At 39.9% G+C, this 27,414-nt stretch overlaps 2 protein-coding genes across 2 annotated transcripts; one reads left to right on the top strand and one right to left on the bottom strand.

Moving 5' to 3' along the window:
- Window positions 1-1,024: 1,024 nt before the first annotated feature.
- LOC116733362 (microfibril-associated glycoprotein 4-like) lies at window positions 1,025-20,226 on the top strand. The gene is made up of 5 exons (XM_032584179.1): window positions 1,025-1,045; window positions 18,673-18,825; window positions 19,271-19,309; window positions 19,634-19,730; window positions 20,025-20,226. Exons 1-5 carry the CDS (start codon window positions 1,040-1,042, stop codon window positions 20,204-20,206), a joined length of 477 nt encoding a protein of 158 aa, XP_032440070.1. The 5' UTR covers window positions 1,025-1,039; the 3' UTR covers window positions 20,207-20,226.
- Window positions 20,227-23,602: 3,376 nt separating this feature from the next.
- Window positions 23,603-26,726, bottom strand: LOC116732293 (galactose-specific lectin nattectin-like). Its single transcript, XM_032582363.1, has 9 exons — window positions 26,526-26,726; window positions 26,325-26,375; window positions 25,743-25,784; window positions 25,621-25,662; window positions 25,494-25,535; window positions 24,485-24,594; window positions 24,267-24,401; window positions 24,077-24,185; window positions 23,603-23,906 (listed from the first exon to the last, which is right to left on the bottom strand). Exons 1-9 carry the CDS (start codon window positions 26,584-26,586, stop codon window positions 23,839-23,841), a joined length of 660 nt encoding a protein of 219 aa, XP_032438254.1. The 5' UTR covers window positions 26,587-26,726; the 3' UTR covers window positions 23,603-23,838.
- Window positions 26,727-27,414: the final 688 nt, after the last annotated feature.

Genomic DNA, 27,414 nt, shown 5'->3' with positions numbered 1-27,414 from the left:
TTGCTTTAAACAATGATGGAAAAAGTCTTGAGGGAATGAAGAAGCCAAAACATAAGCTTCATTATTTTTGTTGATATTAGAATTATGACGTCTGTGTTTGAGGCGATGTTTGTGTGTTGGATGGGGAGGCCATGTGGGGGAATTCATGCCAAGGCTTGTTACACTGCATTATGTAATAATGTAATATTTTACAATAATTGGGTTTCAAAATTTAATAAAACATCATTAAAACCACATTATGTTATAATAATTTTTACATAAATATTTACAAAAATGTCAATAGTGCAATAGAATTTCACTATTGAAAGTGAATTTCTCTACTTTCAATATCTAGCAGTAATTTTCACAATTTACTGTATCTTAAATTTAAAAGAGTGTTTCATCAGAATAAACTAAAGAAAAACATACTACCTGCAACAGCTGGATAGACATTACTTTAATACCCTGATATTGGCTGGAAAGTGAAATGTCTCCCCTGTCAGAAACCTCCAACATGTTGACAACATAACTTTAAGGTTTTACAATGTTCAGCCAAATTCCTGAACTAGAAAAGACATTCTGATGATTCTCATATGCCAAATTAAAAGTTTTTAATAAATAGTTTCTAAACTACGCCAGTTTATTTACATTGCTTAAACAGTTGGATCAGACTGCTACCAGGAAACAGAACCATGACCCGGATACATTGAATTAAAGGCCTGATGTCACAGCTGAATAAATTCAGTATGTCTAAGAGAAAAGAGCAAATAGTTCCTGGAAGCCTGTCGTGATGATTGTTCTTATCTTCTTTGGGCAGACTGATGCTCCATTGCTATTCACACTCAGCCCAGATCCTGTATCCGGTATTTAGTTTTAAAGATACAGAGGAGAAGCAGAAATTTTGAATCAACTTCATTCCAGCTGCAGGTGAGAGATGAACGAATAAATTCATTTACAACTGTGTTTGGCCACTAACGTTAATTTATTTTTATTGTATTACATTTCAACAGCAAACCACACTGACTCCAGATTTTCAGTTTTATCCAGTTCAACAGTAAGGATGAAGGTAAGTTTGTATCTTGAACTGTAAAGATTCTTAGGTAAATCGATTATCACTTTGATGATGAATATTCTAGGTACAATATCATTTTTGGAATAAGATTAGAATCATTTATTAATGTATTTATTAATACTTTATTTAACCAGGAAACATCCATTCCATTTTAAAATCTTGTTATCAATGGATGATTTAGGTCAGAGGTGGGCAATCCTGGTCTTCGAGGGTCGGTGTCCTGCAACTCTTAGTTGTATCCCTGGTCCAACATACTTCAGTCCAAGAGTCAAATTTTCTAGACTCCTTTTAGTGACCTTATTATTTGACTCGTGTGTCAAATACACCTGAGTAGAGACACATCTCAAAGGTTGCAAGACACTGGACCTCGAGGTCTGGAGTTACCAACCACTGACCCAGATAAAAAACATCACAGAGACGTTAAACATAAAATTTTACAAATTATGAAATGTCAGTGATCGTTAAAATATGAATGAAAAGGAAAACGTCCAACAACATATTTATCGGTTTAATCCAAAGATTTGCCAGTCACGTTTGATAACATTACCTTAGTTGCAGGTAAAGTTAAAGGCGAAACATGTAAAAACAAGCCGTTGACAGACACGCCCGCTTCCACCAAACGCTGAGCCTGCTCCACTTTCTCCACAAACACCACCACCGCTCCATTCATCCGTGCTGCCGACCTAATTGCCCCGTGCCCAATCACCTCACCCACAGCCAAACAAACTTCCTCCACGCTGCACGGAGAACCAGCACCCACCTTAATGCCGTTCTTCCGTGTCAGCATGGAGAAAGACCCACCACCAACAACCACCATGACGCCGGCCTGACGGCCACACCCGAACCCACAAAAACCCCTTAAAACGTGACGAAACTAACACGAAATTACAAATAAACAAGTAACACAAACACCCAGTGAAAAAACAGTAAGAAAAAACAAAGATAGAAAAGATACAAGCACTCGCTCTCTCACTCTTCTTCCGCTCTTCCGCAAACACCCTCCTCTCACACGAAGATTTTGATTTTTAACACAACATTTATTAAACAATAAAAATCAAATCAAACAATCAGCAGCACAATAATTGACATTTATAATAATAATTTGTTATATTCTAATTCGTTCTGTTCTGAAATGGAGCACAGTCTGTTTTCAAACCCCCACAGGTCCACAAACTCTTTGAGGTTCCCGGTAGCTTTGTAAAAGCAAAACTCCAGCCTCAGTCTGGCTTTCACGTTAATCTTCCACACATCAATAATACTCAAATGAGGTCCAGCCTGCATCTTATCACGTCAAGTTAAATAAATAGCCATCTTGGCTTCTGATAATAAATAATTTAAAATCCGTGACTTAAATCTTGTGGCTTTACTGTGAGGAAACCCATTAATAAAAACAGAACTGGTGAGAACTACACTAAAAAGACTAAAAAATGTCGACAGCACAGTGAAAAACACAGGTAATTGTGCACAATCTATAAAAACATGAAAAACACTCTCAGATAACCTGCAGAAAGGACACTCATTCACCACGCCGGGACTGATGATCGCCAAAAACGAGGTTGTGGCAATGGCACCGTGCAGTATCCTCCATTGCATATCGCCAGTCCTTTTTCGTATTGGAGGCTTCTACAAAGTCCTCCATTGTGGCCGAGATCCTCCGAGTCTGTCGGTCCACAAGCTAACGGGCCTTCTGTACAGAGTCCTTTTGTTCAGAATCTTAATGTAGCATCTGTACAGTACTTTCGAGTCTGTCTGACACAGATCCAGTTTTTCCCCCAAGTCTCTAAGGAGGGGGCCGCCGTCTTCTTCAAAGTCCGGATCTAAAAGCACATCTGGAAAAGAATCAGACGGATCCGGGTGACACTCCTCTGCGACGTACTGCTGCAGGAGTCGTCTCTCCTCAGCTGTCAGGCGCTCTCACACTCTTTCCAGAAAACGTCGCGTAAATCTGGCAGACCGGACCCCCAGCGTCGAAGCGACCTCTTGGACGTTTTCAAAGTCCGGTCCAGCCACCTGTATCAGTTGCTGCAGGGTCACTGTTCCGGCCCTGGACAGCATTCCAGCGACACCCGGCACTGTGCTGTCTGCTACATCCAGCCGTGCGCCGCACACTAATGGCTCCTCTAAAAGCCAATACAGTGAATCATTCGTGTTTAATCTGTGTAAGTTAAAAAAGGCACACGATTTAAAAACACTCTGATAAAACTGGGGCAGCCCTTTTAACTTTAAAAAACTAAAATCAGTAAAAAACAAAGCAGCATCCAGCCCAAGAAAGTTCACACGTCTAAGAATGCAACTGGCCACATCTTTCCACACGCCAAATCTCGTCAAATACTTCTGTACAAACTGCAAACGAAATGTCGCCGTTCTACTAGCCAGGTGGACAAGAGAGGAGGGGGGTCAGGGCCCCCTCCTCTCTCGGTAAAAACAACACAGATTGCGGCACCCAGTGTAGACCGTTCCAGAAGAACTTGACCATCTCTGCCTGGACCTTCATAAGTAGGCCGGATGGTGGGTCCAACACCGCCAGTTTATGCCACAGCTGGGAAGCGACAAGATTATTCAATACAAGCACTCTGCCTCGATATGACATCTGCGAGTGCAACCACTTCCACTTTGACAGTTTGTTTTGTATTTTTTGTTCAGTGTTTTCCCAGTTCTTTTTTACAATTTCTTTACTGCCTAAAAATACACCAAGGTACTTAAAACCATCTCTTTTCCATATCAGACCTTGAGGGAGAACCGGGAGCCCCGTGGACCACTCACCGATAGCCAGGGCTTCGCTCTTGCCCCAGTTCAACCTCGCAGCACATAAAACAGAGAACTGGTCCGTAATCTTGGTTAAAACACTGATATCCTGTTGGTCTCTAATAAAAACAACAACATCATCAGCATAAGCAGATAAAACCCTATTGTTTATAAAACCAGGTAAAACCAAACCATGAACATTTGAGCGAATTTTCCGGAGGAGGGGTTCCAGGGAGAGTGCATAGAGCATCCCCGACAGCGCACAGCCCTGTCGGATGCCTCTACGCACCCTAAAAGGAGCACACAGGCTACCGTTGACCTTCAACACACCTTCAATGCCACTGTACAGCACCTGGATCATGGCGATCAGACCCTCGCCGAACCCAAACCTCCCCATGGTTTTCCAGAGGAAGCCGTGTTCAACGCGGTCAAACGCCTTTTCTTGATCCAATGAAATCAAGCCAGTCTGTAAACCCAATGAACCAGAGACCTCCAAAACATCCCAAATTAGGTAAATGTTATCTACCATGGACCTGCTGGGGACGCAATAAGTCTGATCCCGGTGGATGACCTGCTCCATAGCTTTCCCTAACCTGGTGGCCAGGGCCTTGGAGAGGATTTTATAGTCGGTGCAGAGGAGGGACACGGGGCGCCAGTTCTTTATTTCCTGCAAGTTGCCCTTCTTGGGCAGCAGGGTGATTACCGCCCTGCGGCACGACAGGGGGAGTGAGCCGGTTTGCAGACTTTCGGTGTACACCTTGTCAAGAAAATCCGAGCTCATCCCACTTCCCCATGAGGGAGATTTTAGTTTAACAGTAATAATAAATAAAGTTATCTTTAAAATGAATCACTCAAGTGACATCAAGGCCCAACAGTAGACTTAAATGTCAATAAAATAAATCTGGTTGTGTGTGTTGTTTTTGTCTCATGCAAACGTTGCTTTAATTCTACTTTTTTGTATCTAATCATAAGAAATCATAGTCAGTCAGAGAGAGTCATGAAACAGGAAAAGCAGGTTTCCTGGAAAAAGAGGAAGTAAGTTTTCAGCCTGCAGATTTATAAAAATAGCTGAGACTATTCCTTATTTTAAAGCATGAATAATTTGATGAGATTCAAAGTAAAATACTTATATTAATATTGGTTTGCTTGTAATAATACTTACACTTACATTTGTGAGAACACTTACAAGAAAAACAAGTAACTATAACTTTGTTATAAAATTATAAATGAATGCTGAATCAGAGAAGCTAAAGAAAATAAATGTGAGATAAATGTGATTTTGACATTGAACTTGACATGGTGTAAGAAGGTGTAACTGCAATTAAACATCACTGATATGTTGGAGGTAGATGGTAGGTGAAAGGTTACGGGAAACAGGGGAACTAACAGGAGAGCAGAGATGACCAACGCCTTATTTAGAAACAGATTGTTGAACAACGTAAATGTTTCAGAGAAAAGGTTGTGCAAGCAAGGGACATAGGAGGTTGAGCAACCCTGAGACATTAGCACAGACATCAGGACATAATGTCTGTAAGACAGTGATGGATATGAGATCATCTGTCCAAGCAGACAGCCAATGAAACAAGCACAGCAACAGTGCTAGCCAATGCAAACGCACCAAAAGGGTGGATAAACCCTATAAAAGGTGGGTGCAAAAGAGGAACCTTTGGTTGGATCCTCCGGGCAGCTTCGAGCCAAGATCGAGATGGACAAAGAACTCTGCAGCTGAAGAAGCGCCGGGGCCACAGAGCCGAAGACTGTCCTGCGCATGGGGACCAACCCGTCTGGCCCACAACCTGTGGCTTCAAATCGCACTTCTCTCATCGGCTGGGTTCAGACCCCAAAGATGAAGACAAAGGCAAAGACAAAGATGAAAATAAAGGCAAAGACAAAGAACAAAGGCAAAGAAGAAGAACTGATGCCTTCCTTCCTGCAAGTCCTGTGTGACCCCACCATCCATGCGGAGAAGAAGCTCATCAGACCTACAGAGATCCCTGCCTTCGCCGATCAACATCTTCCTCCTGCTGCAACACCTTCTTCATCATCAGGCCAGGTCTGGGGTTCGAAACGCCAAACTCCGTCCGTCTCTCTCAAAGGTTCCCTTTTTTAGTTCTCAGTGTCAGCAGTAGGGAAAGATAGACTAGATGATTGATTTTACTTATTTGATTATTTCTGCTACTGAATGAAGCTGTACTGACCCTTGCAAAAATGCTTTACTAATAAAATATTTAGCATAAAGAAAATCTAAAAGATGTTGTGGACATTCAGTTAATGAGTCACCTTAAGGTTCTTTGATGGTTGTAAAATAGCTGTGATGTTTGATTCTGGAGAGGGAAAAGTGAAAAATGTTTTTAAGTTGCTGGTAGCCCAAATGTAAAACATCATCCTTGGGACTCGCCCGAGTTACTAAAACCTACCTGGTTCAATAACAAATGCAAGTTGTAAAATAGAGAACGAGCGACCGTTAACAGGTGTGCTCTGTGAAACTAGTTGGCTGTAGGCTGCTCAGTTTGGCTAATTCACAGGGGGAAGCAGGGTGGGACACCTGGATGTAGGCCGTCAGAAAACCAGGCGAATCGTTTCTCGAAACCAGCTTAAACAGAGTTTACTTCAGTTCTGGACAGGGTAAATCCCAGCAGATTTAGGAAACTCAATTAACCCGTTAGAAGGAGAGCTGGTAGCACATCTCCCCTCTCAGAAGAGGAAGTACGAGAGTGAGAGAGTAGAGAAAGGAGGGGGGGGGTGTTGCGCAACAACAACCTCGAGCAAGTCTTGGGCCAGAAGGTCCCAGTAGGCCTTGTAGAACTCTACAGTGAGCCCGTCAACGCCCGGGGACCTCTGACCCTGCATACTAAGGAGAGCGGCGTGGAGCTCCTGGAGCCCCAGAGGGCGTTCCAGGTCAGCGTTAGTCTCCTCAGAGACCTGAGGCAGTTCACTACAAAACTCCTCATACAATTCCTCATCTTCCTCGTACTCACTACGATATAGGGAACTGTAGAACTCCACCGCCCTCCTCCTGATCTGTCCCGGCTCACTCAGTTGCTGCCCCGCGTCCGACATCAACGAATGTATCTGCTTCCTCTGCCCGTGTTTCCTCTCCAAGCCGAAGAAAAAGCTGGAGGGAGCATCCATCTCTGCGATGTTCTGCACCCGAGATCTGACCAATGCGCCTTGGACTTTATTCTCCAACAGGTTGGCTAAGACTAGCCTTTTAGATTTAAGAGCTTCAATATACTCTCGATTTCCAGTGGAGTCACTAAGGCGTTCTAAGTCCACAATATTCATCTCCAGATCTCTAATAGATCCGGTGATGTCTCGAGTGGCATTAACAGTGTGTTGTTGACTCAGCAGCTTAATTTGGACCTTCCCATAATCCCACCATTGTCTCAGACAGGTAAAATCAGACTTTTTCTGTCTAAAACCAATCCAAAAATGACATAAAACTTCCTTAAAACTACAGTCATGAGTTAAAATCGAATTAAAATGCCAGTACGCGCTTCTAGGTAAGATGTTTCTAATAAACACAGCACCTAGAAGCAACGAATGATCTGTGAAGGCCACCGGCACAATCTGACATGTTTTAAACACATTAAAATGATGTTTAAAACAATAAATACGATCAAGTCTAGCTAAAACGATACGGTTATCTTTAATGTGGGACCATGTGTACTGCCTGGAGCCTGCGTGCATCCTTCTCCATACATCCACCAGGCCGTGAGATGAGACCAGCTGCCTCAAAACGTGTTGGGCTGCCGGATGCGGCTCTGCATGGTTTCGATCTAAAACATCATTTTCAGTGCAATTAAAATCCCCACCTATAAAAACATAATCCTCTGACCCACAATCTCCCAACCTTTCCCCAATTTTCTCAAAAAAACGCCTTTTCTCTGTATTGACAATGGGAGCATAAACATTAATAAAAACCAGGCTAAAATGATCAAAACAAGCTCTAACTAAAAGACACCTCCCCTGAACAACGTGTTCAATGTCCATGGAATTCGGGGTGAAAGCTTTGGAAAAGAGGAAGCCTACTCCCGCACTCTGTGAGGTGCCGTGGCTCAACACCACCTCTCCTCTCCACTCTCTACCCCAGTCCGTTTCAGTATTACAATCACTATGTGTTTCTTGCAAATAAATGATGTCAATCTTTTTCTGGTTCATCATTTGATAAATTAATGCCCGTTTTCCCGCCTCCCTCGCCCCATTAAGATTTAAAGATGCCACTTTAAAAGAATCCATACTGGGTAAGGGGTTAAAAAAAAACACACAACAAACTAAGGAAAAAAATGAAATCCTGTCATACATCATAATGCTCAGAATTGTTTTCTGACCTTAGACATTATTTTTTTCAGTCTAAACACTTCTGTGTCCATAAAACCGGACAACTCTCTGTTCTTTATGTGATATCGGGCAGAAAAATAAAACATTCTCAGATTTGGAAAATAACTCTCGAGTTTAACACCTTTCAAGCCTTTCGTTTGGCGTAAAAAGATGCGAAAAGCCTCAACAGGGTATCTCGGTTCTTTGGTACTTGACTGAGTAACCGATACATCGCTGGTGTCTGAAAACCAGCTCTCAGCGTCACTGCTATCTGACCCGTCTTTTTTTCTGCAGTTAGCTTGCATGCCTGTTTGCTAGCTTGTGCAGCAGCCACCACGTTCTTTCTTTTGCTCCTTCTTTTTATTGGGGCAGAAGCTTCCACCTCTCTCTCATCATCTGTCAGTCCTTTCTCTTTCTCCACTACATCACTCTCCACCCCCTCTACACTACTCTTTCCTTCATCCTGTTCATCTACCTGCATTTCTCTCTGTTCACCCTGAGCTCCACCCGCTAACTGTTCCTTCTCACCCCTCACCTTTTCCTGCTCTCTCTGCTCACTATCTTTCTGTACTCCTTCACCTTTCTCACCATTCTCACCATCACCACTCAACACATTGCTCTCATTAATGTTCTCACACACACTCATTTCTACCGTTTTATCATTCCCAACAATGCTGTCAACATCCTCTCTTACCACCACCGCAGGTACTTCCGCGTCAGCAGTGGGCTCCCCCTCCGCTAACGCGGGTCCACCCGCGTCAGTAGCGGAATCCTCCGCCGCCGTAGCCTCACCCAGTGGCTCTCTTTCCAGCTCAGCAGCAGCAGGCTGCTGCTGCTCTGCTGAAGCTGGCTGAACCGGCTCGGCTCTGCCTGGACACATTTTTATAATGTGGCCTTCCTGACCGCACCCAAAGCACTTCATATGTGACGAAGTAGCAAACAACATATAATCAAATCCATCAACCTTAACATGGAACCTTACATCTAGCTCCTCATCCCTCCTATTCAATAACATAAACAGCTGTCGTCTGTGCGACACAACATGTTTAAGCAGAGGTGACTTACAACCAGATAAAACCTTTCGAATCGGCGACACCACTTTTCCGTGTTGTGACAGTTCTTTAATTAAAAACTCGTCACTAATGAACGGAGGAACGTTTGAAAGTGTAATTTTAGTCGCCGGTAAAGTTAAAGGTGAAACGTGCAAAAACAAGCCATTAACAGAAACGCCCACCTCCACCAAGTGCTGAGCCTGTTCCACCTTTTCAACAAACAAAACAACCGCCCCGTTCATAGCCGCCGATTTAATTGCCCCATACCCAATGTCTTTACCCACCGCCAAACAGACTTCCTCCACGCTGCACGGAGAACCGGCACCCACCTTGACGCCGTTCTTCCGTGTCAGCGTGGAGGACAAAACACTCCCATCACCAACCACCATGGCGTCCGAAGACGCCGGCCTGACGGCCACCCCCAAACCTACAAAACCCCTTAAAGCGTGACTGAACTAAACACAAAGTAACAATTAAACAAGTAATATGAACACCCAGTGAAAAAACAGTAAGACAAAACAAAGATAGAAAAATAAACACTCGCTCTCTCTCTCACTCTTCTTCCGCTCTTCCTCAAACACCCTCCTCTCACACGAAGAAGAAGAAGAAGAAGAACTCAACCCGTTACCCAAAACATATTTTGAGTCATTTTTGCCTTATCAACCAAAATCTGAGGTAAAAACAACAAGCAAGGAAACATTTTCAACGAGTCCTGCATCAGGTCTTTAAAGTTATTTGCGGGAAACAACGTAGAAACCGTCGTTAGAGACCAAGTCTTTCTCAGCCAGAGGAAGAATGGGGGAGACAAAGTCTCACTGGGTGCGTGAAAGCTGGTGGGACGCATTTTGTACAAGAAAAAACAGGTGAGTAATGGAGCCTAAACTGTATGAACGGAATGATTGAAATATGCTATGAAATATTTAATTAGCAGAATCCTGGTAATAAAGCTTAAATTGTGAACTGAATGATTAGATTGCCTCTAGACACAAAAGAATCGATAATTAATAATCATACTATGGAAATGACTAACAAGATCTGAACAAACAAGAAACTTGACTACCTGAAGGGATTTCTGAAGTTGGAGAACGAACCGTCTGACTTTCTTTAGCCGATTAAATTTAACCTTACCAAAGTTTTGCCTTAGAGCGAACAGGTACTGAGATTGAAGCGGATCAGATGCCTTCAGCCGTTTGCTAGAGCTAGACTCTGGCCTTTATTAAAAAAAAGAGGTAATTTAATGCTAGCTTTGGACAAAACGTTTGGCTCCTTCTCCTCTTTTAATTTTGCCCGGGATCGGCGAGTGGCGGCGTCGTGCTAAAGTGAAACAACAACAAAACGTGTTGACGTCACAGATCACAGAGTTTAATCTCATACAAAACAATCGACAACAAAGCTGCAGAGGAACAGAGATATGCATTTTCTCATAAGAAATAAAGACACACAAGGGAAGACAAAACGAACACAAAGACAGACAAAAAGGGCCCACGTGGAGAAAAGATGGACAAAAAAAACTCTCTGTTCGCTTGCTGACCTGTACTTTAAAAATGAAAGAGGTGTTTCCCTATTTAATATATGCAAGGTAGGCGTTCTGCTCTTCGACCAATCAGAGACCTGTTTCGGCCCCCCAAAGAAACCCCGGAAACTCCCCTCCTTACAGCTCAGCTTCGAAGGTGCTCTGTTGTCTATCAAGCCAAACCGGCGGAAAACCCCTTAGTCCTGTGCGTACCACGCACGACTGTCCTGATATAAATCTCGCCGACTCCCCTGGAGTTTCCTCCTCCCACATTCCAGCTGCCGTTTCCATGGAGATGCCAATTTTATGGCCTTTGTATGCTCTTAAACAGACAGTGGAAGGCGTCTGCTTGTCTCCTCGGGCCTTTTTCGAAGGGTCATACAAAGCCTGTTTTTTTTTCAAATACGAGTGATTAACACATGTTGGAAGATTAAGTGTATTTTTAGCATTAAATAATCATTTTCCTTAACACCTTCCTCACTGTAAATTAAAACATTATGGTTAAAAAAAAAAAGTTCAAGTGAGCATCACTTAATTCTCATCAACTTGTTATTTGTACTCATCTTAAACAAGTGGCAGAAACTTTTGGATAAAGAAAACAAATATAGTAATTCTTTATAAGTTAATCTATTTAAATTGAGTCCATGCAACAACTAAAATAAAATAAAAAGTGAATTATTTGAAAGTGGTGAGGATTTCGGGTGGTAAAAGTTTAACATTTTAACAAACCCAGACACGACGCCATTTCTGCTCAAGCAGGCGGAAAATGAGACCATGAATCTTTAATGTTTGTAGTAAATATATTGCTGCTGTTGTAGGCAGAAAAAAAAGAAATGTTGCTGAGAATAATATTTTAGATGAGTTTAAGAATATTTTGTACCATGGAAAAGTCTTGACCAAATAGATTATTCGCATTTAACTTTTAATGTCAAGATTTACTATTTAGTTTATGTACAACTAAATGCATTTAAAAAAAACACATTTAAAAACAAAATTGTTCAAGTTATTTTAGGATTGCAATACTTAAATCACACAATGTAATTTTACTTATCTTTTATATGTTGCAGTAATTGAGAAAATTGATTTGTATAAATTTAAGTAAATACAGTCTATTTTTCTGCTTAGCCAGCAATTTTCCAGTTAGTTCCCCAGTCTGAACTTGTGAACAGTGTCTTGATTCAGTCAAATCTTCTATCCTGTATCTCCTGAACTCTGATATTCTACTACATCCACTCTGTGAATGTTTTGCTTGCTGGTCTTCATCATGCTTTGAATGCAGTATCTGGTTTCTCTTACTTTAACCCGCCCAACTTGCACCTCATTTTAGCCTTTTTGATACCCGCCCTGTGAGGCGGTGCTTCACAATACCCCTCCTGGTTGTTTCAGAAGATGAGAAGACATGGTGACTGAGTTTTAGACACCAGTAGCCAGCTCATGCAGCTTTTACTACATGGCAGCCCTAAAAGTACATACCTTTAAAATATGAATAAATACATAATATTCCATAATTCTTTGATCCAGCAGTGATAGAAGTTTAGTAATAATTCAAATCCTTCATCACATTTGCCCCACATTCCCTCCTAATTCAGGGATTGTGGTTTCTTAATTTCAGTGTTTATGCTACTGGACGAGAAACAGAGTTAAAATCTTCTTTTGTTCCTCACAGCACCTGTGCAGATCGATCACTGTGCGGTTTGAAGAGTTGGGTAGGAACTGTGTTTGCAGCCCCGGCCCTCATAATGAAGAACGGCTCTAGGAGCCGGTTCCCGTGGTTCAATTCAAAGAACCGACTCTAACAGCCCAAACATTCGGGACCGACCCATCAGCTAGATTCAGCAACCTATCTGTTTTTATTACGGATACGATAGTTTATAAAAACAGACATAGTATAAAAGATATTTACTGAGATTACATTATAGAGTTCCAATTATAGCAGCATATTTTATGTTTCAGGTCAGTGTTGCTTCATAGACTGTCAGCTCCATCAGTATCAACCTCCAGGTAAAACAGCCGGTGTTGTTGCACAGGTGAGAGATCTCCTGCTGCATGTTTCATTGGTAATCGTTCTGCACTGATTGCTGGAGAACTCAGACTTCAATCATAGTAGCAGGCAGAAATGAGGAACCTTTACTGGGGTCAACAAAATGGAAGACACGGCGTGTCTTATCTCTCAAATATCAAATATCTCTACAAAAGGAAGAAAGGAGACCAACAGATTATTCAACCAGCTTTAGCTCTGTAGAGCAAATAATAATAATAATAATACAAAAGACTTTGAGGCATTTTTTTTAATCACATCACAAAAGAGAAAACTTTTGTCTAGATTAGTTCTGGAGAGCCGGTACCTCAGGCCAAACGGATCCAAAGAGAGACAGCAGACAGAAGCAGCACAAAACCAAGAGTAAAAAAAAAGACAAAAAGAAACAGATAATATTTCTGTGGGGACTTAATGGACCAAGAACTGATTGATGGATGTAAGCTCCCGCTGATCTCGATCATCGCTGAGTGTTTGTGCTGCCGAGCCTCTTGAGGGGTTTAAAGAAAGGCCAACAGGAAAACATCTAAACGTGAAAATGAATGTACAGAATCACAGAGGAGGACAAAAAAGTCCCAATACAAACAGATAGCCAGCAGCGACGCTACATATTAAAACAAAGATTTAAAGGAGAGTATCATTTTTCTTTGCAACTTTCAGGTTTGTAAAAGTGTGAGTGTGTGAAAACTTTTGAAAGGTTTTATGTTTCATTGGACACAATGAAACAAATCTGGAAATCTAAATTCACACATTTTATGTAAATATTGCCAAAAAAAACGTCTCTCCATAAACTGCTTGTATAACAACATAGACAGTGTAACCAACGGTAACACATTCCAAAGATGAAGGAAAACTCTGTGATGTCACAACTAGAGTCATGCTTGTGATGTCATCAGCTCTCTATCTATGTAACAAACTTCTACCTTCTTGTCATTGCTTGCTGCACTACTGAGGAGTTCAGACGCACGCAAAGCGCTTTTACAGTGAGATTGTTAGCCGACTGATTTGAACAAGTATTATTTTGTCAAAACATGGCACATCAAAGCCAAAATTGTTCCATCAGTGAGATAGCCAAAGGACGTCAGTATGGGTGGGTAGGGAACAGACCTCCTCCCTTTGATTTCCACATAGAGATACAAAGACTTGCCTCTCTTTTAAAAATGGAGAAAGCAAAATTATTTGACCAGAACCAAAAGCTGGACGACACCCAAACAAAACTGGAGGAAACAAAAGCTGAGGTAGAGACGCAGAGAGCTCTTAAGGAGATTTTCATCGGCAGGAGCATCGAGTTGAAGAAACAACTACAGGCAATTGAAATGTGCAACAATCCAGAGACTCTCAGCCCTGCAATTATCGATTCCGAGGTGGACAGCGACACAAAACAGCAGCTGCAAGAGGACCTAGACCTAGTGAAGGTAGATCATATTGCCACAGAGCGAGCGTTCATGTCAAGGATTGAGGAATTAAAAGACAAAAACAGAGAACTCCAACAAGAGCTGGATGACATGAAGGCTAAATATGAGGAGCTTCAGTCCAAATCTGAAGCAGACATTAGTGAGAGGAAACGTCAGGCTGACATGCAGATGGTCAATGAAGAGAAGATCAGACAGGACCACAATTTAATAGAGAAAATGTCAAAGGAGATCAGAAGCTTCAAGGAAACCGAGAAATACCTGTTGAGAGAACTGGAACAGATTAATGGTTCATACCTAGAACTAAACTCGAGGTATGAAGCAGATGTGACTCATATGACAGAAGCTAATTTGGAAAAAACCAAACATGATCTTATTGAGCTCATCAAGGCACTCAGAGCAGAGAAGGACAACCTCAATCAGAAAACTGCAGAAGATATCTCTTTCCTCCAATGGCAATCAACTAAGGTAATAAAACATCTGCAATCTGTTCTGGAATTCGCAACAGTTAATTACCAAGAACTAAAAGCCAGATATAATGGAAATGTTCTGACTCTAATGCAGCAGTTAGAAACATTTAAGCAGCATGTACATAAAGAGTTTAAAACTTATTCAGAGCAAATGATGAGTGGCATGAAGATTATCACCGAGCTTAAAGCTGAGAAAGACAGTCTCCTACAACAACTGACTGCTTCTCAACAACTTCCCTCCGGCTGTGAGCTTAACTCACAGCAGCAAAACATGAAAACTGATCATCAACACAAACACGAATTAGGACCTGCGAGACAAAAAGAACCAAACGAGAAAGACAAGGTTTCTGACACTGCGTCCATGGATCAGGACCGTCTGACAGAGGAAACCCTGTCAGAAAACATTGATGTTCCTGATGCCTCTCCCAACCAGGTAAACGACTTTACGGAAAACATGCCGAGTAACTTAGAATCCATGGACGTGACGGACCGCTCTGTGGAAAATCTGTCACAGGAACCAGTGGGGGCAGTCGCCAAGGAAAAATCAGTGTGGAAGAAGATACGGCACTGTTTGGGGCTCAGAAAACCACAAATGTTCAAGAAGAAAAGCAAGAAAGCCTCTGAGTCAAGCGACTAGGAAAAAATGTAATTTCTGAACCGTTTGAAACCCCAAAATATATTTCTTATTTTAGATCCCCCCCAAAAAAATGACCGTGGGTTTTTCTCCGGGTGCTCCGGTTTCCCACAGATTTCCAAAACCATATAAATTAGGGTTATTGACCAAAGTAAATTGTCCTCAAAAAAGGTAGTATTAATATCTGGAAAATTTAATTTGCAAACGGTTCCGATTGGAGAAACATTTGTGGTGAGAAAAGCAAGAAAACCTCTAAAACAAGCAACTAGTTAAAGAGTCCAGGTCAGTCCTGAACCATTTTCAAAACCCCACATTACATCTTACATTTTAGACTAAAAAACAAAAAAGGACAACACGGTGATGCAGTGGTTAGTGCTGCATCTTCACAGAAAAGTGTTTTTCATTCTCAACCAGGCGCCTCTTTCTGTGGGAGTTTGTCTGTTCTCCCCGTGTTAGTGTGGGGTTTTCTCCGGGTGCTCCGGTTCCCCCCAGGATTTCAAAAATGATGTAAATTCGGGTTATTGACTAATGTACATTGTCCTCAAAAAGGTAGTAATTTCTAGAAAATTGAATTTGCAAATAGTTCAGATTAGAGAAACATAGTGAGAGTTGCTCTCCACAGGTTGCTCTCCACAGGTTGCTCTCCATAGGTTGCTCTCCATAGGTTGCTCTCCACAGGTTGCTCTCCACAGGTTGCTCTCCACAGGTTGCCCTCCACAGGTTGCCCTCCACAGGTTGCTCTCCACAGGTTGCTCTCCACAGATTGCTCTCCACAGGTTGCCCTCCACAGGTTGCTCTCCACAGGTTGCTCTCCACAGGTTGCCCTCCACAGGTTGCCCTCCATAGGTTGCTCTCCACAGGTTGCTCTCCACAGGTTGCTCTCCACAGGTTGCCCTCCACAGGTTGCCCTCCACAGGTTGCCCTTCCCCACCAGTTTCTAGATGCAGTCAAGGTTTTTTAATGGGATCCGTTTTAGTGGCCTTAGCATCTCGTCTCTGCTTTTTGCAGATGTGATGAGGTCCTATTGGCTTCAACAGCTGTGGGCAAATAATCTTTGTCGTAGGCCTAACAAGGCGAATGCCTGAACTGGAAAAGGAGGGGCCCTTGCTGTTGCTGTTGAGCCATGTTGCATTGCTTGATAGCTAGTTGTTGCCAGGAATAAACCCAGTCCTGTTTTTTTTCTTTGCAAAAGTTGTTCTCACTGTTGCTTTTGATATATTTTAAAGAAATGTTTATTGTCACAATAGAAGGAGCAAAGAGTCGGGGAGGAGACAACAGACCAGAGGCCAGCAGCAGGACCATGATGTAGGATCTTCTCTTACCTGAGAATAATTTGCTTAAGACGAGCAAATTATTACAGACACACAATTACTTATCTTAGAGATACGTAATAATTTGCACATTAATAATAATTATCTTAATTAATAAGATAATTATTACTTATCTTACAGATATGTAATAATTTGCATATCTTAGAGATAATCCACTTATCTCTAAGATAAGCAAATTATAACTTATCTTAAATATCAGTGATAATTTGCTTATGCCCTAATTTCCACACGACTCACACAAACACAACCCTAATGCTCTTCATGTAAGTGGAGCACAAAATCAACACAATGCTTATGAGCCACACAAATGTGGACACGTTGTGTGTCTGACCCACACAAACACAAAAACGCACAATGCGACACAGGCACACACATATATTCCTACATAGCTTATTTCTTACAAATGAAGAAAATCATAAAAATAGTAAAATAAACCCCAGCTAGTAGATATGAACGCTCCTCTTGCCGGTGCTCAGATTCTGTGTCTGTGACACCCAGAGGAGGTGAAATGATCCCATATGCCCCATTTATATTTTATTTGTAAATATTTCTGACAAAATGTAACTGTTGTTGCACCAATTATTACAGTAGTTTAATTTTTAGCTTCACCGCACAGTCACATTTAGATATAGAAAAATCCATATTGGAATATTGGAATATTCCAATGTTAGCTATTGGAACAGTTAGCAGGCCATGACGGCAACACTGTCTTTAGAAGACTGCTTGATACTGGATATTACGACATTTAATTTCTATTTACATTGAACTGAATTGTTGATTTGCTGATGCATATTGGAGCATTAAATATTTGACCAATTCTGACATGTAGCAAGTGGTTACTGGACACTTTTGTTGTTCACACGTTGATTGATATGATTCTTTTGGAGCTGAACACAGTTCCCCGCCTGCTGCTGTTTACTCAGGATGATTTGCGTTCTCAGATCCTTTCTCAGGAATCATAAATGTTTATGCAGGAAATTACAACACCGTCTCTGTCCTGAATTTCAAATATAGAGTCAGAGGCGAAGGATGAGACAAAGTCAGTTTTGCTTCGTTCTTTTCATATTTTTTTCAGTCACTTAAGGAACCGCAAAACTAATTTTGTGGTAAAATTCTGCAGAATTCATGTGGTTTGTTTCTAAGTCAGATCAGGATAAAAAATTCAAGCTTATGATTTTTTACTAAGTGTCCAGATGAAAAGCTAACTGGGACTTAATGGCCAACATGGTGGAATACTTCAATAGAGGCTAAAAACACGTTAGATAAACACTTTCACCCTCACCACCATTCACCCCATCACCACACACCACCGTGCACCCCTCCACACACTCATCCCACTGTCCACCACTGACACCTCAACAATACCGTCTGCTGGTTCTGCTGCAGCGGGTTCCTCCGCAGCAGCCGCGGGTTCCCCCGCTGCACTAGCCTCACCAGGTGAGGCCCCCTCCTGCTCAGCAGCAGCGGGCTGCTGCTTCGCCGAACCCGGCGGGGCCGGCCCGGCCTTGTCGGGACACATTTTTATAATGTGTCCCTCTTGTCCACAACCAAAACACTTCATGTTGGAAGAAGTGGCAAACAACATGTAATCAAAATCATCTATTTTAACATGAAACCTAAAATTTAGTTCTTCGTCCCGACGGTTTAATATCATAAACAGTTGTCTTCTGTGCGATACAACGTGTTTCAGTAAAGGTGACTTACAGCCAGATAAAACCTTCCTTATCGGCGACACCACTTTACCATGTCGTGACAACTCTTTTATCAGAAACTCATCGCTAATAAAAGGAGGGACGTTTCGTCTAAACATTTTCATTGAGCTCCTTCAGTATTGTAAATGTTACCCATTTGTTTAAACACTTCCTGCATATCATTGGCTCTGGAAAAACAATTTCTTAACAGAATCAATCAGATGAGTTGAATTGGAGGGTTTTGTGTATCGCATAAAACTGTTGTTAAGGTAGAATTCAGAATTATTCTGACGGTCTGAGGCTGCAAATCCGGAAGCACAACATACAAGAACAGGGATCAGGTTTCATCTGACTAGATGAATGTTAATCAGTTTCTTTGATGGGTGATGTTCAGAAGGTGCCATGTTCTGTCTTCTAGCTGTCATCACTTCTCTTCCTCTTGGCTCCACTGCTGATCAGCTGTGCAGTGATCAAACTGCCAGCTGACTGTGATGACGTCTACAATGAGGACAACACACGACCCAGTGGAGTGTACACCATCTATCCAAGTGGAACTACATCTGCTATTCAGGTGAACTTCAAGTTTGGTTTGTTCATAAAAATGAAGATCCAGATTAGAGTTCTGTGCAGGACCAAGACTGGAGGTTTATCTGCTAACAATGGTGGGGATGTCTTTACTTAATCTTCATACACAGCACTTACACTGAGTATTTGAAACTTAACTTTCCTGAGGTTCACTATGTTGTTTCAGGTCAAGTTCAAGATAATATCCCCTATAAATATAGCTCCCCTTTTAAAGACGGAATATTAATAAAGTATCAATTCACATATTATTGAGACAGTGATACTAGCAAGTCTTTTTTTCCACAGAAAGTTTGACATTGAATTGCATATTCCTGACACTAGTCTATGTTTGATTACTCAAGTGTAGGTTTTCAGAGTGTTGAGGGGTTCTTGTGCCACTTCTTAAATGTTAAAAACTGGATCAACTCATTAATCTGTGTGTTTGTGTGAAGGCTTACTGCGACATGGTCTCAGAGGGAGGACGCTGGACGGTGAGTCCATCTCTACATAAACTTATTCTGATTACAGTACAACTTGTTTTTTCTGAGGCTTCTTGGAGGTTTTCTCAATTCAACAGCAAGTCCTGAGTTGAAAGTTGAGCCTTGATTTTCTGAGAATCATATACCGGCTGTGAGAGATGGAGAGAGTGGAAAACCTCCCTGTACTTGAATAAAAATGAAGAGATGTTCTGCCATGTTGAGTAAATATTGAGTGTATGAATCAATTCTGAGTTGGTAAAACTCACTTTCTTTGCAGCCTGAATGTGTAAGTGAGAAACTTGTTCACTTCTTGAACAGATTCCTTTGTTTTTCCAGCTTTTCCAGAGGAGGATGGATGGCTCTGTAAACTTCTACAGAAACTGGGCCGAGTACAAGAGAGGCTTTGGAAACGCTGCTGGAGAGTACTGGCTGGGTGAGACATGATCCTCAACAGTTAGTCAATGTATGGTTTGCTTATTTATTTAGGACAATAATAACATAGTTATAGTCACATTTTTCAACATCTGTTTAGTTGATAGACTTTCTTCTTCACTATTGTGTGGCAAAGTGATGGTGTATTTACACCAGGTGCAGGACAGAGAAGGTTAAATTTCCTGCCTTTAATTATCCGTTGAACTTTTTAACTCACTTCCTGCAAACCCAAATTAACCAGGTGTGTAAAAGTCTCAGTAAAAATACAATGTTAATGGTTTTCATGTCTGTGCAGGTCTTGATAACATCCATGAGTTGACAAGGGATCAAAACTATGAACTGATGGTCGACATGGAGGACTTTGAAGGAAACAAAAAGTTTGCCCTTTACTCTTCATTTAAAGTCGATGCTGAGTGTGACGGTTACCTCCTGCATGTGAGTGGTTTCAACAACAAAGGGGGCGCTGGTGAGTCATGAGAAAAACTTTACCAGACAAGATGGATGGATGGATGGATGGATGGATGGATGGATGGATGCTACTCCATCCTTTTTGTAAACTTAATAATTCGACTTGTGCTGGGTCTGAAAGTAGAGCAAGGCACTGAGCATGGATCCCTGAGGGACTCCTGTGTTAGTGCAGGTGTATAATAATAATAATAATAATAATAATAATAATAATTAATTGTATTTAGACAATTCAGGATTCATAAAAAAGACCATGATTGGATTAGATGTGTTGTGTCAGTGATATCTAAACCTAAAGTTTTTTTCTTATGGTTCTGAATCAGACAGATTGATGTTGGCAGTTCATAGCAAAAACTTGAGCAAAGTAAATTTAATTGATCTCACTGATAATATCCCAATAAGAGATTAACATAACTTCTTACGATTTATTTCACTATACAACTTTAACATAAACAACTTTTTACAAAGCCAGTATTTTATATATATATATTGAAATTACAATTTTATTTTTGGCGGATCACAGGTTGTTTTTTTTGTTTGGTTGTTTTTTTCACAATTTAAGCATTTAACTTAATGTCTTTTTTTATTCATATAGTTTTTCTGTCCTGTCATGACACTCTCTATGCTATTGGAGTGGAATGGTATTTCTTTAAGGGATATGATTACTCCCTGAAGAGCTTCAGCATGAAAATTCGTCCTGCCAAGTAAATCTGCAGGTCAAACATCCAGCAAAATATAATGAGTTGCTTTTTCTTGTAATCAACCATCAACTTTTGGCTTCAAACACGAGTCAAAAGTTGACATGATTACTTCTATATATAATCCAGTTGATTGTGTTTTAAATCTTTGGTGAGGGTTTGCTACCTGTAATCAGTTTCTCTCCTGCTCTCTGGTAATAAATAAGAAGCAAGCAGCAATGTTTGTGTGTCTGGATTGTTTTATATATAAAAATTAAAATAAGCCAGTTTTAAAACAGAAATTGGGCCAAATGGAAATTTTGGAAAAAATAAATGACATGATATTTAGACCCCTAGAGATGTGATGATAGATTTGATCAAGTTGTGTTTAAGCATGTGAGAAAGATCAAATTCCTGAGATTTACTACCAATAAAAACATTAAGATAAAAACTAGAAACCACACATCAACATTTTAAAGACAAACATTCAACAGAAAGTTTGTTTAGGCCTGTCACCATAACACATTTACTACCTGGACTGAGGGCAGCCAGACTAGTTTATTTTTACTAAATTATTATATTTAGCTAAATATTATTGCTGAGGGGCACAAACAGGCCGTCTGACATACAGATTAAAAATAAATATATAAAAATAAAAATTTTTGAAAAAAAACAAAAACTCAAAAAGGGCACTAGGGGGCATCAAGGATAAAAAGGGCAGGGGCTGAAGCCCCCTTTGCCCACCCTCTTTGCACGTGCCTGCTGGAAGGGACATGATTACTCCCTGAAGAGCTTCAGCATGAAAATTTATCCTGCCAATTAAATCTGCAGGTCAAACATCCAGCAAAAAGTAATGAGTTGCTTTTTATTGTAATCAATGTTATTCTTTGATTTAAGTCATGAATCAAAAGTTGACATGATTACTTCTAGCTTTAAAATAATCCAGTTGATTGTGCTTTAAAATCTTTGGTGAGGGTTTGTTATCTATAATCAATTTCTCTCCTGCTCTCTGATAATAAATAAGAAGCAAACGGCTGTGTGTTTGTGTCTGGGTTTTTATACTGGAAAGAAAAAACGTAAACCAGTTTTAAAAGATGTTGTCTTGAACATAAACATTTTTAGCAACTGACTTATCTGGTTAAATGGAAATAATTTAAAACTAGACCTTCCATGGTTATCAATCATGTTTGCATTAATTATATTACCTGAAAGTTTATTTCTATCTGGTTATCTGTTTTCGTCACTCCCTGATTTTAGGTAAGACAAAGAGCCAGAAAGAAATTGATGTTTTCTCAGAAAAGTATCATGAGGCTAAAACAAAACGGTAGAAAATCATCAGTTTGTCTTTATGTGTTAATTTTTCTATATCCAGTTTGCAAACTTTAAAATTGTTCAGCTGCAAGGAAAACTTAGAAACTCTTGTCATTGTTTGCACTGAAAACATTTCAATTGACATTGAAATTGTCTGGACTGTAATCAGCTGAATCAGGCATATTAAAGCAGGGAAACATCTACAGCATTCAGGGCAGTTTGCCTTGAGAACCAGGGTAAAGAAACACTGGCTTAGACGATGCAGGTTGAAGACAGTTTGATGTCTTCCACCAATCAGACCACAGAACATTCAATTCCCAAGTTTACAGTCTTGCAGGTTGAATATGCTGGACCAGTAAAACATCGTCTCTGTTTCTTCCAGCCTCAAAACAAGGAAGCTGGCACGTGCATTTCAGAGAAAAATATTTCCTCCTCTTAATAAAACTCTTCTTATCTTTAGAACAAACACAATTTAAATCTTTCTTTTACCAAAGTCCACACCTGGCTTTTAAAAAATATGCTGTTGAAACTTTTCATATGACAGAGGTGACCTTATCACTTATACTTAAAAAGTTAATCAATGAAAATTAAACTGTATTTGTCTCTTAGTTCCCCTATGACTGAATTCAAACCTTCACTGACTGATTTATTGATTTCCTGTCTGTCCCACATTGACACATAAACTGTTTAATGCTGATAAAAAGTCCTTCCATCCTATTTTCTCATCTCAGGAACGAAACATTCTATATAATATTTAAGCACCTTAAAGCAGGAACTAAAAGCCTTTTTTATTTAGCCTTAAATATTTTTGGCACATATTTCATGCATTTACTAAAAATGTATAACTTTAAATAATTGGTTAGTTATTAACAACTCATAAAACAGACAATTTAAATGAAAAAAAAAGAGTTTTTGCATCTACCATTTGTCGTGATACAAACGACAAATGGTAGATCGTATGGTAGACATGACATGAAAAATGTTTATTTTACTTTTTTCTATTATTTGTGAAGAACATAAATATTGCAATGTTTAATATTCACTCCTAAAGGAGCATTTACATGCAATCTAAATTAAATATTTTACATCTCCTGGTACTTTTGTTTTCCACTCAATCACAATCAACAGCCTGCAACTATGAAGCATAAATCATGTGTTGATGTAGACTGAGAATATATATGATTCATCTCAAATGATAAGATCAAACTTGAGTTTTTTTTCTGGATCATTTTGTTTTTGTTAAGATGAAACATGAGGAGGAACTTCTAAAGTTGAAAGTACAATCGTCATCCAGAAGCCTTAACACCTCATATCTGATGTTGGGTGAAAGGAAAAGGTTGACTTAAGTAAATAAATTACATTTCCTTTTTTGATAATAGATTTTATGTGGAAGTTATGCAGGAATAATAAATGACACAGGTTTACACATTAAATATTTTTATTTATTGTAACGTTTGATCAAACAATCTGACAAATGGATTTAAACATGTTTCTTTTTTGCCTCTCATATCTGTGTTTTAGAATACAGATTTTCATTTTTTTTTTTTTAAATGCAATGCTTTTATGCTTTGTTATTATCTTGACACTTCTTAAGAAAAACACCAACACCTCTGTGTTTTTGACACACAAAATACATCATTTCTAGACAAATAGTCATCAGATGTTTTTGACACAGATAAATGGCCTTCGAAAGTTACACTGCGCATCGTCCCAACATCTGTGCCCTGCAGGAAAACAAACAAAAACACGTTGAATTGTAGAAACATCTGAAGTCTAAAATATGGACACAACTAGTAAGTTTTCTGTAAGAGCCTGGTCATCTCTACAATTAATTATGTAACTGTTAACATTTACAATTAGCATCTCCACACTTAGATGAGATCATTTCACTTACGACTGTAGTTTATCTGCAAACAGTCCTGATTAGCTAAGTTGTTGGGTTCGTAACGACACCAATTACTGTAGTGAAAAGGGCTTCCGTCCACCCAGCGCCAGTGGCGCTCCTGCAAGGTAAAGCCGTCTGAGTAAAACATTTAAATGTATTTTATGAAGCGCTGACACACAAGGTGCACATGTGAGTTTACCCATATTATGTCATTGCCTCCAATCCAGACTGCAGTTTTCCCCCGGCCTGCAGACATTATCATCCTCACAAGCTGATTATTCACCTCGTAGTCATGGATTGATGCAAGGTGTGCTTGTATGGACCTGCAGTTCTCCTGCAGCGGAGACAAGGAGAACTGTTACACCAATACAGGAAGGAGATGGTGAGAAAATAAAAGTAAAGTTAATCAAAGGTCACCTGAGCTCTATGCCAAGTAGCAGCAAAAGGAAAGACGTGGTAGCAGCGACCTTTGACCCGGGTCCAGCCAGAAGAACAGGATCCTGAACGTCGGACTGTTGCATTCAGAGCTGAACACAAACACAGACAAAGTCTCAGATAAATTATTTATGAAATTCAACTGGTAGTTTTAATTATGTGCTGCTGGGACAAAAATGTTGAGGAAAAAAAGCAACTCAGCAGTCTCTGAAAAAAAGAGGGAACTGAACCTTAACTGTGTTAAAAAAAAGTTTTCATATATTCTCATGATCTGTGTTTTTCTGTGTATTTATTTCGAGTTTTCTGTGTCACTGAGTCTCCGTGTTGTCCTGTCTCCCCTTGATTATTCCCAGGTGTGTCTCGTTCCCTGATTACCTCCTGTGTATTTAATGTCACCTGTGTCTCAGCGTCTTTGTCGGGTTCTTGTCGTTAGTCATCTCACTTGGCGTCCTTTTCCCCGTCGTCTGTGTGCCCAGTCTCTCGTCTTATCCTTTGTGTAACCGGTTGCTACCGGCGTCAAGCCCAGGCTTCTGCTCGGCCGTGTCGCCCGGTGTTTTGGCTTTGCTGACTGTGTTATTTTGGACATTCTTCATTAAATACATTTATTCTTCACATCCTGGGTCTCCCACCTGCTGCCTCACCACCTCTTACCACGACAAATCATGACATGTATAAGTTTGCTCCCCAGTGTGGCTGAGTAAACGTCTCAGTCTGTTTCAGGTTTGAAGGACAGAGTCGCCACTCTGCAATTTTCAGATGTTTACAACTCCAACAACATTACAATTAGGGCTAATGAAGCTTAAGAATAGACTAGTGATTGTTTTATCATCATTTATTTTTGATGGTTTTAGTTATATGCTTTAAGTTATTCACTTGTTAAAGAGCCTGTCTTCAGAAAGGAAGCTGAACTTTCTGAGTATATTTACTGCTGGGTGTCTTGGTTGAAACTAAAACAAAACCTAGCCCACATTATCAGGAAAGGCAAACTCACCCTTCAGGTAAGCTACTTCATCCACAGGTTCAAAGGTTGGTTCTGCGAAAAACACGAGGATAGAGGAGGATGAAAATCCCTATATTTTTTGAATGAAACAGAAGAAAAAAGCACCAACCTTCTGCACCTGTCCAGTTTCCAGGTTCCTCTTCATGAAGAGCCAAATGGTCTGGCAAAGTTTAAATGTTAAATTCATTTTGTTGTGTATATACAGAATTTAACGCTTATAATTAGCAAACATAAACTTACCTTCTGGAAAAACGTCCTCAGTGTCAGGATCTTCTCTGGTTCCTGGATATAATTAACATTTTTAACATTAATATTATGTAGAAGAAAAAATATGAAAAAAATAAATCAAGGTATTTTATATTATTTTTTTATGTACTTTACAAAACGTGTCTGATTTGCTATTCTGTCTTCTAAAACCTTCAGTTTTTCCATGTGTGTAAAATTGTATTTGTTTTGTTGGCATTATGTTCACAATAACAACTCTTGGTGTAGGAGAGCAAACAGCACCCATCAGAGCCAAAACAATATTCATAAATGTTGTACAACCCGAGCATAAAGCACTAAGTTCAAAACGCAGGAAAAGTTGAATTTGCAGAAGACCTAAGCAACTGGAATTGAACTGAAATATGTTTAAACAGAGAAAACTCGCTTATAAAAGCACTTCATCAAACTACTCTGGATGAAAACATCAGCAGCAAGAGCAGGCCGGTAAATAACTGGATTTATTCAGAACGACAGATGTTTAGAAAAACATCTGGAAGCTGTTTCAGAAAACATTAAAAATGAAAAATCTGATGAAATACATCAGATTTACAGCCTCACCTTCTGGAAGAGCTTCATCGCTCTCAGCCCCATCCATGGTATCTGGAAGCGCTGCATCAAACATAGCAATGAATGATAGTTTGAAATATATAGAAGCATACCAGATGTAAAAATCTCATACTTTAACATTAGATTAAAGGTGGGAGTAATATTTGCATTAATAAAGCAGAAGTAATAATATGCACACAAACACAAACTCACCAGCAGGTTGACTCAAAGCCAACAAGGCACAAAGAAGCAGCAGCAGACTGAGAGCCTTCATGGCTTTGATGATGCAGGTTGAAGACAGTAAAGAGATAATAAGGAGATAATAGAAGCTAATTTCGACCAATCACACCACAGGATATCCTCAAGGTTACAGTCAGCCTGCAGGTTGAATGTGCTGCACCAGTAACACATCGGCTCTTATATGCTGTTTCTTCAGCCTCAAAACAAGGAAGCTGGCACATTTCTGAAAAAATATTTCCCCCTCTTAATTTCTTATCTTTTGAACAAACATTGATTACATCTATCAAAGTCCAAATGTGGTTTTTATAACTTTTACAACACTTTATTTTTCAGAGGTGATCTTATAATTTTTACTTAGTCAATGAACATTTACATGGAATCAAAATGTAATAATATTAAATAATACATGTACACTGTTTAGGTCTCCATTAACTGGACCCATGCCTTCACTGATTGATAAAATTAATGTCATACCCAGTTTGACACAAAGGGACTGAAAATATTTAATCCTGATAAAAAGGGTCATTATCAAACTTCCTCATCACATGAACTGAACGTTATTATAATATGTAACTTAATTCTTTAAACTTGCAACATTTTTTCTCTTTCTAAATTAGTACCAAATGTTTGTTGTCACATATTTCATACATGTACAAATGATTCATATCTTCAAATAACTGTTGATTCCCTGATAACTCATAAGCTGGACAGTTTAAGTGAAAAACAGTTATTGCATCTATTAGATGTCTCTTGCATCTACTAGTCATGTTTAGCACATTTTTCAAGTCAATAAAGTTCTTATTATTTTTAAAGAACATAAATATTCCAATGTTTAATATTAAATCCTAAAGTAGCATTTACA

This window comes from Xiphophorus hellerii, chromosome 14, assembly GCF_003331165.1.
Source record: "Xiphophorus hellerii strain 12219 chromosome 14, Xiphophorus_hellerii-4.1, whole genome shotgun sequence".
Lineage (NCBI taxonomy): Eukaryota > Metazoa > Chordata > Actinopteri > Cyprinodontiformes > Poeciliidae > Xiphophorus > Xiphophorus hellerii.
The sequence above is the reverse complement of the archived record's forward strand: the minus strand, read 5'-3'. Positions and strand labels throughout refer to the sequence as shown.